At 41.5% G+C, this 11,795-nt stretch overlaps 2 protein-coding genes across 4 annotated transcripts in view; one reads left to right on the top strand and one right to left on the bottom strand.

The window, feature by feature from the left end:
* LOC107559735 (atrial natriuretic peptide receptor 2) overlaps nucleotides 1–11,795 on the top strand; it is an 83,610-nt gene that overhangs the window by 45,286 nt on the left and 26,529 nt on the right. For both annotated transcript variants that reach the window (XM_016243656.1, XM_016243659.1), the window contains 2 exons: nucleotides 7,564–7,710; nucleotides 8,312–8,435. In XM_016243656.1, coding sequence (XP_016099142.1) covers nucleotides 7,564–7,710; nucleotides 8,312–8,435 — 271 coding nt within the window. The remainder of the gene's footprint in view (nucleotides 1–7,563; nucleotides 7,711–8,311; nucleotides 8,436–11,795) is intronic.
* Nucleotides 11,598–11,795, bottom strand: part of LOC107559736 (uncharacterized mitochondrial protein AtMg00860-like) — a 20,314-nt gene continuing 20,116 nt past the window's right edge. The window contains exon 2 of one of the 2 annotated variants that reach the window (XM_016243660.1): nucleotides 11,598–11,649. In XM_016243660.1, the coding sequence (XP_016099146.1) occupies nucleotides 11,647–11,649 (3 nt within the window). In that variant the 3' untranslated portion in view covers nucleotides 11,598–11,646. The remainder of the gene's footprint in view (nucleotides 11,650–11,795) is intronic. The other variant, XM_016243661.1, reaches the window with a different exon arrangement.

Genomic DNA, 11,795 nt, shown 5'->3' with positions numbered 1-11,795 from the left:
GGTCGTGAAGCCAACGCTGAAGCGGTCTCATATGAAGCAACCTGAGTGGCGTGACAGCGGCTGCGGATGCCATATGCCCCAGGAGCCTCTGAAACTATTTCAGTGGAACCACAGTCTTGCACTGGAAGGACCCCAGGCAGTTCAGCATCAACTGTGCACGTTCTACTGAGAGACGTGCCAAGAGGTTGACTGAGTCCGGCTCCATGCCGAGAAAAGAGATCCTCTGCACCGGGGAGAGTTTGCTCTTTTCCCAGTCGACCCTGAGGTCGATCGCTGCGAACCAATCGACAGGACGGACGCATTGAAAGATGCGTTTCTGCGTCAACATCCTGAACGGGAGCTTGTGAAGGGCCCGGTTCAGCACGCGCATGTCCAGGATTGGTCGTAACCCACCGCCTTTCTTGGGTACGATGAAGTATGGGCTGTCAAAACCTGACCTCATCTTGGCTGGAGGGACCGGCTGTATCGTGTCCTTCGCCAGCGGGACCGCGATCTCTGCACACAAGACAGGAGCATCCCTGTCCAGCACAGAGGAGAACCGAATGCCCCTGAACTTGGGGGGGCGCCAGGCAAATTGAATCGCATAGCTGAGTCTGACGGTTCACATGAGCCAGCGAGATGGCCTGGAGCACGCTAACCAGGCCCCCAGTGACCGAACAGGTGGGACTAGAGAAACCACCGACGTACCCGCAGTGGGGCAGCGCAGTGGAACACAGGGACCCAACCCGGGAGGCTTCCGTGCTTCCCAGGGTGGGGTCTGAGTGCGCGGCGCACCACTTACCTGGCTCCACGGCTGGGCAGGGGGCTCGTGAGTAGGCATAGCGTCCTTGAACTGAACCCTGCTGCCCATTGGCGAAGGGAGAGGGGGACGGCCATGTGGAAACTGGGTCTCGCGCACTGCCATCCTCGCCCTCTTGGAACCCGGAGAAAAAGGAACCCGCTCTTCTGTTGAGGTTTTGGGCACCACTGACTGGGTAGCCAGTGGCGGAACAGAAAAAACCAAGAACAAAGGTTTCTCCACCCGGCCCTCCGCCGGGGGAAGGAGTGGTGCGGTCACCATCTCCTGAAGAGCCGGATCCAAGAACCCCGGGTCGCCCATCCCAGGGACGCCACCCGCCCTGGCGCTTCACGGGCTTGGCAGGGGCAGAGACGGGGTGCGCCGCTTTCCTGTGGCCAGCTCCACGCTGCGGCCGAGCTGGAGCAGAGAAGGAGGGCGCTCTCGGCGACGAGCAGACAGAGGGGCTGCAGCCGGCGGTGGGGTGCATGTGTCGAGACGCCTCCGTCAGCTTCTGTGCAGCGGAAAACTGTTGGGCAGAGCCCTCCACCGCTTCGCCGAATAGGCCGGCCTGGGAGATCGGGGAGTCCAGGAAGCGATGCTTGTCGGTCTCCCTCATATCCCCCCAGGTCAGCCATAGGTGGCGCTCCTGGACCACCAATGTGGACATCGTCTGACCCAGGGACCGTGACTTTCGTCGCCCTAAGCACGAGGTCCGTCGCCGTGCACAGTTCCTGCAGCACACCTGGGTCAGCACCACCCTCGTACAACTGCTTCAACACTTTGGCCTGGTGGACTTGCAGGATGGCCATGGCATGCAGGGCGGAAGCCACCTGTCCAGCAGCACTGTAAGCCTTAGCCGTCAGCATGGACGAGAACTCACAGGCCCCGGATGGAAGGCGTGGACTACCCAAATGTCAGGGTATCTCAAAACTTCTCCAGGGCCCCAAAACCAGTTCAGACCCCAGAGGGTTAATGTTGTCAGAGCCGACCTCCTCCCCTAAGGTCCTTAAGCAGATCAGCCTGGCAATGTTCCCTCTAATTTTTTTTGACTGATTGCCTCTTTGACTTGTCTTACCTCCCTCGACGCGAGTCGTGATGGTGTGGGCCTCCGGAGCAGACCAAGATCCCGCAGCTCTTCGGCGTGCGCAGAGTTTAACTCTAAAAATGTGGTTCTGCCGACATCGAGCAGAAACTCACGACTATATGCGCGCTTAGAAACAAATAGACGCAACGAATACGTACAAAAACACTGCGACTCACAAGACAAAAAACACGAAAACACCTTTCTGTCGGGAGAGAGAGAAGCCGCAGCGTGTGAACGCGCCGCCATCTTAAGGCACACATCACGATGGCACACATCATTCTCTTTCTATGAAACCTGTAAACCGCATTCACTGGTTCTAACTCTATAGCGATATCAACTCTATAGCGGTTTACCCGAGCATTGCAATTCATTTGCTTTCGCAAATGGCTTTCCCAACGCATTTATGCATGTGCGCGGCACATTATTTCTTCTGTGCGCGCGCAGCTTAGAGGGAACATGGTAAGAGGGGAACATGAGGGGCCTGGTAAGCTTGCAACACCGCATTCGTGTGCAAGCAAGCACAGGCCTGACCTGTCGCCGTATAGGCCTTACCAAAGAGTGCCGAGGTTGTTCTAAGTGGCTTGGTGGGTAATACCAGGGCCTTAAGGGACGATGCCGACTCGGGGGACAGATAGCCCACAAGCTTCTCCTCTACCCGAGGCATTGCCCCACAGTCCCTCTTCCTCAGCCCCACTATATTAGAATAATTTGCATGAAGCTTTCATCCAACTTACTCTTGGTGTGATCATCCTGCTTTTTGGCAGGTGAGTCGATCTTAAGCTTGGCCACCGCTCTGGTCACTGCCTCCAGCAGCTCTAAATACTGGATGGACTAGGGTGGCAAGTCCCTCAGTCTTATACTGGTCGATGCCCACCACATCAACCTCCTCAGAAGAAGACAGGCAAAGCATCGAGCCCTCCCTCTGGTGGGAAGAAACCGTGGAGCAGGCTTCTGATCCCTGAGAGAGAGAACACTAATTCTGGTGGGTGAGGGCAAAAAAAGGGACAAGCCCAACCCATCCACTATATCAATTTGCGACCCCCATGACAGAATCAGAATCAGAATCAGAATCAGAATGAGCTTTATTGCCAGGTATGTTTACACATACAAGGAATTTGTTTTCGTGACAGAAGCTTCCACAGTGTAACAGAATGACAGTGACAGAACAAAAAACACAGATAATAAAAAATAAAAATAAATAAAAAATAGAAGCTGAACCAGACAGTTATAGAAATGCAGAGGACAGATTCAATGATGTGGAGTAAAACTGTTTCAGTAGCTCCTGTGACAGGTTGAACTTCCTCAGCTGGCGAAGGAAGTACAACCTCTGCTGTGCCTTTTTAACAATGGAGTCTATGGGAGTGTCCCACTTCAGGTCCTGAGAGATAGGGGTGCCCAGGAACCTGAATGACTCCACTGCAGTCACAGTCCTGTCCATAATGGTGAGTGGAGGGAGAGCGGGGGGTTCCTCCTGAAGTCCACGGTCATCTCCACTGTTTTGAGTGTGTTAAGCTCCAGATTGTTGAGACTGCACCAGACAGCTAGCTCTTTAACCTCGTGACTGTAAGCAGACTCGTCACCGTCCTGTATGAGGCCGATGAGTGTGGTGTCGTCTGCAAACTTCAGGAGCTTGACAGAGGGGTCTCTAGAGGTGCAGTTGTTGGTGTACAGGGAGAAGAGCAGTGGGGAGAGAACACAACCCTGAGGAGCTCCAGTGCTGATTATACGGGTGCTGGATGTGAGTTTTCCCAGCCTCACTAGCTGCTGTCTGTCTGTCAGGAAGCTGTTGATCCACTGACAGACGGAGGTGGGCACGGAGAGCTGAGTTAGTTTGGGCAGGAGGAGGTTTGGTATGATAGTGTTAAAGGCCGAGCTGAAGTCCACGAACAGGATCCTCACATAAGTCCCTGGTCTGTCTAGATGTTGCAGAACATAATGCAGTCCCATGTTGACTGCATCGTCCACAGACCTGTTTGCTCTGTAGGCAAACTGAAGAGGATCCAGCAAGGGTCCAGTAATGTCCTTCAGGTGGGCCAGCACCAGTTTTTCAAAAGGCTTCATGACCACAGATGTTAGAGTCACAGGCCTGTAGTCATTTAGTCCTGTAGTTTTGGATTTCTTTGGGATGGGGATGCTGGTGGAGCGTTTGAAGCATGAGGGGACTTCGCACAGCTCTAGTGATCTGTTGCGGAGCTCACGTGCGCTTGCGGAGGAATGTAAACACTGACAAGAATGAATGAGCAAAACTCCCGCGGCGAGTAGAAAGGCTTACAGTTAATGAAGAGCACTTCTAGATCTGAACAGCACATATTCTTTAACACAGTTACATCTGTACACCACCTCTCATTGATGTAAAAGCATGTCCTGCCGCCGCGTGATTTCTCCGTTGATTCTGCGTCACGATCTGCTCTGAACAGCTGAAAGCCCGGGAGACTCAACGCGCTGTCCGGAATGGCGTCTTTCAGCCAGGTTTCCGTGAAACACAGAGCAGCAGAGTTTGAAAAATGGTGAAATATCGGGTGGTGTGTACTGCCGAATGTCCAGCAATTTGTCTCTGGTGAAACTGATTGCAGGGATATAACTAAAGACAGGACAAATTAACAAAAACATAAAAACAACTGCGGAGCACGCCACGGAGGCAGCCATCATCGTTGGCGCCATCTCACATCTGATTGCAGCCGCTCTGCCGCAAGCCTGCTCTGAGACAAACAACGTATAAATCATGCGTATCCCTACCGGTGATGAACCGCAGGCAGGGAGAAACACACAAAGTAAAGCGCTGTTTGCCAGCTTTCTTCTTTTCTACTGTTTACACCTGATGCGCTTTTCAGCTTCCTGGTCTCTACATCACCCGTGATGTCTTGCCATTCCATTGGACTGATTTCACACATGCTTCAGAGCGTGGTCACGCAAAGGCATTCCCAAGTCATTTCTGATGTAGCACGAGTTCCCTAAAGGGGAAACCTTCCCCTAAGTATGAGTAATATATTCTTACCTGTTATTAATACTGTGATTAAATGCATTAATATAATTTAATGTATTTATTAGGGCTGGTAAGCAATTAATATTTTGGTCCCACTTTATATTAAGTGGCCCTAATACCTGTGTACTTGCATAGTAATTAGACATGCATGTAGTATGTAACCACAGTGTAAGTACACATTGGTACATAGTATCTAGAGCTGTAATATTTCTGTAACTACACACATGTAACAACCCTCCGAATGGTCTGTGTAAGTACAAATGTGTAACAGGACATATATAACTACATTTTGTAACAACAATATGTATAAAAGTAATTGGCACATTTTGATCCAGGGGGTGGAAATGGAATCCAGGGGGCAGAGTAATTACATGGTAAATCCATAGGAATTGTTTACTTAATATAAAGTGTAACACTTTCTTTACCAAAAAGTGCTGTTAGTCCTGTTACACATTTGTACTTTCATTACCAAAAAGTGTTGTTACCAATGTCCTGTTACACATTTGTATTTACACATACCATTCAGTGGGTTGTTACATATGTGTAGTTACACAAACATTACAGTTGTAGATACTATGTACCAATGTGTACTTACACTGTGGTTACATACTATGTACACATCTAGTTACCATATAAGTACACAGGTATTAGGGCCACTTAATATAAAGTGGGACCAATATTTTTAATCTAATTAATTACATGATGTGGCGATTAATTAATCTAATTAATTAATTAATCAAATTTGGCTGAGAAATTGCTCCCAAAATATAATTTAAATTCATTGTGTAAAGCATCAAACAGACATTACAAAAAGTAGCTTCAGCAAGAAATACTCTGTTTGATAAAATTTATTACATATACTCTTTTGGACCATGAGGGTGAGTAAATTATGACACAATTGTTATTTTTGGGTGGGTGAACTATACCTTTAATAATTAATTTTTATTAATTTTATTATTATTACTATGGAAATATGAAATTATTTCTTTAATGAAATAATAAACTAAAACTGCCAGTAGGTGGTGGTATATGTCTTAATGATTAAGTCATCGAGTCATTTATTAATTCATTTGATTCGTTCAAATGGCTGATTCATTCAGGAGTGAAGTAAATGGTTCTTTATGAATGGTCCATTGAATCATTAGGCTTGTTCGACTTGAAGCGGATCATCACCATCAGAACGATCAGTGTGTGACATTAAAGTACCTCAAGAGTTATCCACCTTTTTCTTGCCGTAAAAATGGGCCATTTGTAAATTCTATGGGTCTAGCTTGTAAATGGGCCATTTGTAAATTCTATGGGTCTAGCTTCCGGTCTCATCCGCGTCCAGCTATTTTTAGCTGTACAAAACAGTTTGCTTTACTGCTTTATATTGAAAATTGGTGTGTCTTACCATTTTATTTTAATGTATTATCTTAATTATGAACACACTGGTTTGTAGATCAAATAGTTTTACAGTTTACTGCACATTGTTATTCTTCTCGTTATTTACCTATAGCGGCTAATGAACCGGAAGTCACGCCCATAGGCTTACTTCCGCGTTGAAGAAAAAGGTGGATAGAGAGCAGACGATGATGCACATGGTTCACCCAATTCGTTCAAAACGTGCATTAAGAAATAAAATGCCGCTGTGTGGAGATGAACAGTTCTGCTTTGTCTTAAAATTTTTCTTGGCAAAACTGAGCAAAACTGAGAACATTGTGTCTAAAATGACACAATATTAACTTCTTACTTACTGAACTGTTGTATAAGTTCAGTATCATATTTGCACTTGTGTGATATTGGACTTAGCCTGTTGCTTAAATATATGATGTAAATATGAGACAAAAACTCAAATGGGGCATTTTTGCCCCATATCTTGAATTTTAGGGACATTCTAACAACATTCTGTAGGCTCCATCACGCAGTGAGTTCTTGCCCTGCCTCATATTTGTCATCAATCAACTGTATGAAATGTCAGATGACCCTAGGTCTGGGGTGGGGCAAGTGCGTTAAATGCGTTAATAATTTTAATGTGTTATTTTTCACCATAATTAATTAATCGAATTAACGCGTTAAATTACCAGCCCTAGTATTTATATATTAAATTAATATTAATTTAATTATTAATATATCAATTTTTTCCCCATTTTCAATTGCCTAAGTTTAAACTTCAAAAATTAAGTACTGAGAAGTGTGGCTCATTAGATGAATGCTGCCCTGCAGGTCTGTATGAGTGTGCTTCATGTAGGAGTGAGCACTGACCTCTAAATAGAACAATATGATTCAGCAAACCACACACCAGCAGCACATGATTCAACCAGAATCGACCACACTTCATCGTAAGTGCTGCATTTTACCGCCTCATAAGATGCAACTATGCTATACTTAATTTAATAATAAATAAATAATAATTTATTTAATTTTTTATTTAATTATTTATTATTTAATTATGCTATACTTCTTATGAATTACTCTGCATTATAGCTCTTAACTGCAGAACTGAGTACATGTTCCTGTTTTCTGTTTTCAGAACTATTCTCATGCTTTTCTCATAACCAGTCATATGCTGCAATCTCTCCAGTTCATCTTGTAAAATTATTAATGGGTTACCAGTGATTTCACATAAATGCAATCTTCTACTGTAATCCATCTGCTGTAATTATAATCATGTATATCTGCTGTAATTACACATCATGTGTGGAAGCAGGTGTCTAATGTTTTTTTTTTCCTCAACAGAGAAGGCAGCACCAGTATTCTCAATAACCTGCTGTCCAGAATGGAACAATATGCCAATAACCTGGAAAACCTGGTAGAGGAGCGAACACAAGCCTACCTCGAGGAGAAACGGAAAGCTGAAAATCTTCTTTACCAAATCCTTCCACAGTAAGAAATGTGTTGTGTAATATTTACTATGCAGTTTCCAAACTTTTAATTGGAGATTGAGGAAGAGATAGCTATTAGTTCAAGAGTTCTCTTATTACTAGATAACTTGCAACTTCTACCATATTTTTTGTCTCATCTAAAACTGGCTTACTGTTCTTTGAGTAAAGTCTGTATTTCAGACAATTATGTAAGTGGTGAGAACTGTTAAGATCGGGTTAAGACGAAGCAGACAAGCTGACTAATTATAGAGTACTAAACTCTCTAAGGGAATAGCTAGGAATTAAACAAGCTCATTCATTCTTTAATTAAATGAATTATCATACTAATTGATCTCAAAAGTGATCTTGGGTCTTATTAAGAAAAAGCTGCTGTACAAAGCTCCCATATTTCAACATGCTGTAAATCATTTTCGATTTCGATTTGTTTATACCTTTGTTTAGTTTTTAGATAAGGATTTATTAAATGAAATTATTTTCTGTTTTCATCTATGAATTTTTAAAATAACTGATAGTTTGCTGCTGCATGTCTGCTATTGTGTGTTTGGACTCGTGTATGGAAAACGATTTCATGGTTCAACATCATAACTTAATTCTTCTCACAGTTCAGTGGCGGAGCAGCTCAAGCGTGGGGAGACTGTACAGGCCGAAGCCTTTGACAGTGTCACCATCTATTTCAGTGACATAGTGGGCTTCACGTCAATGTCTGCTGAGAGTACACCATTACAGGTCTGCATATACATTTTTAATTATCCTAAAACTTTCTGATTACTTCTAGGTTTAAATTAGATTTTGAATACTTGATTTTCAATGTATCTTCAATGCTAAACTAATAAAACTTTATATATTATATTATATTACACACTGTAAAAAAATGATTGTGATTTTAATGGTAAAAGACAGTAAAATTGGTTACACTAAGTTTCCGTACAATATACGGTCAATAACTAATAGATCCAACCTTACATTTGATGTATGTTTACAGTAAAATACTGTTAAATGTAACATTTTTGGAAGTGAAAAAGAACAATTCATTGTATAACTTACAGTGAAGAACCATGAATGGACATTCCCAGAATTTCCCATGTGACGCTTCACATTTGATGGTATTTTGTTGAAATAGTTTTATTATTCTATGTGCCATTTTTTTTTAGTTTTACTGATTTTTTTTACCATCTTTACATTATATTATATTATATTATATCATAAACATTTTCAAACAAAAATGAAAAATATAGTATAAAACAAATATTTATTATAGTGGCATTCATTATAAGCACATTTATTATAAACAGCAAGCCTAAACAAATTTTTTTTAAAGTGAAACTGAAACTACTGTAGTGTGGAAAATGCGCTAAATAATTACATTTGTGCCTTGTCCTTGTTTTGTGTGATTGATGTTAAATGCATTATATAAGCTGGTTTGAAATTTAAGTCGCTGCTAGTTTCAGATGATTAAAAAAAATAATACTTATAATTAATTCAGGAAATTATGGCACATTATTTCATAATAATAATAATGTAAAACACATGAACATATTTAAATGTAAAAAAATTAAAAATTTAAGCAGAAATATGTTAATTACAAATAATATACTAAAAGCAATGCTTACAAAAATTAAGAAAGTCCACTTATATTGTATTAAGATTTAATATAAACTTTATTGTATGTCTGTGTATATACTGTATATATATATATATATATATATATATATATATATATATACACATACACACACACACACATATGTATATATATTAGTGGTGTCAAAATTAGCGCGTTAACGCAGGCGATTAATTTTTTTCAGTTTAACGCGTTAAAAATATTTAACGCAATTAACGCAGGGCTAGGGTTGGCCACCCCACTCACAACGGCTGCTTCTGTCACTTTTTCTCTTGGCAAGAAGTGCATTTATTCAGTCGCAGAACGACTGAGAACTGAATAATAGAATTGAAAAAACAATCTTAGAGGTAGTTCACTGAGAAATAAGTTGGTTATGATTAGATTGTGGAAGATGTAGTACACTACCATGATCTGGCATATTTCACTGGGGATGTTTACGCGGAGGAGACAAATTGTTGAATAAAGTCGTTATTTTTGTTTTCTTTGTGCACAAAAATTATTCTCGTAGCTTCGTAACATTACGGTTGAACCACTGATGTCACATGGATTATTTTAGTGATCTCCCTGCTACATTTCTGAGCCTTGATCGTGTAAGGATCCTTGCTGTCTATGGGAGGGTCAGAGAGCTCTCGGAATGCACCAAAAATATCTTAATTTGTGTTCCGAAGATGAACGAAGGTTTTACGGGCAAGGTTATTATAGTTTTGCATTTTAATATCGTTTTAAAATTTGCACCAAAATTTGGTTTCATTTTTATTAGTTTCATTAATAATTTTGTTAGTTTTAGTTCAGTTTTTATTTTGTGAACACATTTCTATTTTTTTTTATATAGTTTAGTTTCAGTTTTAGTTTTATAATTAAAATTGAGCATAATTAAAAGATCACTTCCAGAGCGCTGACCAAAGAAAGACTTAATTTAACCTTAGTGAAGCAATTAAATCATGCTGAGATTGATTAGGGTAAAAGTATACAAATATACACCAAAATGAAGCAGTCAAGCCTTTTTACTCCATAAATCTACAGTAAGTTGCGCTTATCATTATCATAATTAAAAACAATACATTTGTGTTGTGATATTTAGTTAAAAATTAATGTAATTTCATTTGTTTATATTAGATATCTTTTATCTTATTTAACCATAATCATGATACTGTAGCCTGTCGTGTCTTGCTTACTTTCGCGCATAAATCATAACTGGGACTAATGAAATTCAATAATAATGGCAGAGCCTCAACATTCGATTCGCAGCATTGCGCATCATTGGTTTCGTGCTGCAGTTGAAGTGAATGACAGCTTGGGAGCGCTCGTTGCTCGCTTGGTTTCATGACCCTTTAACCTGCTTTGTGTCCATAGTTGCCAAGTCCGCATATTATACGCGACTTTGGCCTTCTTTTTTTGTAAAGTTGCGTGAAAAAATCCCAGGGTTGCGGTTTTTTGGGCTTATTTAAAAATATATGGTTGCTTGTTAGGGAAATCTGACAAGCAACTTTGTTTCTTTATTTATGTTCGCCATATTCCCCAATGCATTGGTTGACACTGTCTGCTCACAGTTAATAGCCAACCAGTGCAATAATATAAGTTCTGCAGCTGAATTTGCCAAATGTTCCGCCCCCTCCTCCCCCTCATTGAAGAAAATCACGTTCAAAAAGAAGGTGCATGACGCTGTATTCCAAGCAATGATAGAAGTAGACGTAGAGCAGTGGGATGACTTTCTTTTAGCCTAATTTTTAATTTTTACAATGTTTTTGTAATGTATTAATTATCATGGGCTGTAATAAAACAAGTAGTCCTATACTAATACTAAATCTATATAGCCTATACATTTGGTTCGAATAGCCTATATTTTAGTAGGCTATAAATATGTGGCTATGTTACAGTTCCCCTTTGAAGCTCTTGTGTTTTTCTCCTTTTCCATCTCTCCAATCCTATTCTGCTCACAGGTGATTGGAAATGAGTTTTTTGTTCTCACTTTGTTGCAGTTTGCTGATTTTTGTAAAATAACATATCTGTTTTTGCTTTTCAGATAAAAGAGTGGTTTCAGTTTAATATGTTGCAGGTTCATTTATTGGTAATAAATAATTGATAATAAATAATATTGATGATAATAAATCATCAAAAAAAAATATTGGGCTTTGTAATGAGGTTCTTTAGTAGGGAAGGAAGAAGTCGGAGTCAGCGTGATTTAGGCTCGGGTAATTTATTAAGCGTCCCGTAGGAACAGCGAATACAAGCAGGCGCTCTGGCACTGCAAAACAAAAAGTCTGTCTCTCTCCCTCTCTGTTCCCCCTGAGGCCTTTTACGATCTCTCCAGGCCAATCACTGAAACGAGAAGCAGGTGAATGTCATCATGCACTTGACCTACTTACTCACCGCTTGTCTCCGACCGCTCTCTCCCGCTGCAGACCCCGCTAAACCACGCCCCCTCGCCACATACCCCTACCGCCCGTCTCAAGCCGTGGAGCACT

The sequence above is a fragment of the Sinocyclocheilus grahami genome, unplaced genomic scaffold (genome assembly GCF_001515645.1).
Source record: "Sinocyclocheilus grahami isolate Dianchi unplaced genomic scaffold, SAMN03320097.WGS_v1.1 scaffold696.1, whole genome shotgun sequence".
In the NCBI taxonomy this organism is placed as follows: Eukaryota; Metazoa; Chordata; class Actinopteri; order Cypriniformes; family Cyprinidae; genus Sinocyclocheilus; species Sinocyclocheilus grahami.
Note: the sequence above shows the minus strand (reverse complement) of the source record. Positions and strands in the feature narration are given on the sequence as shown.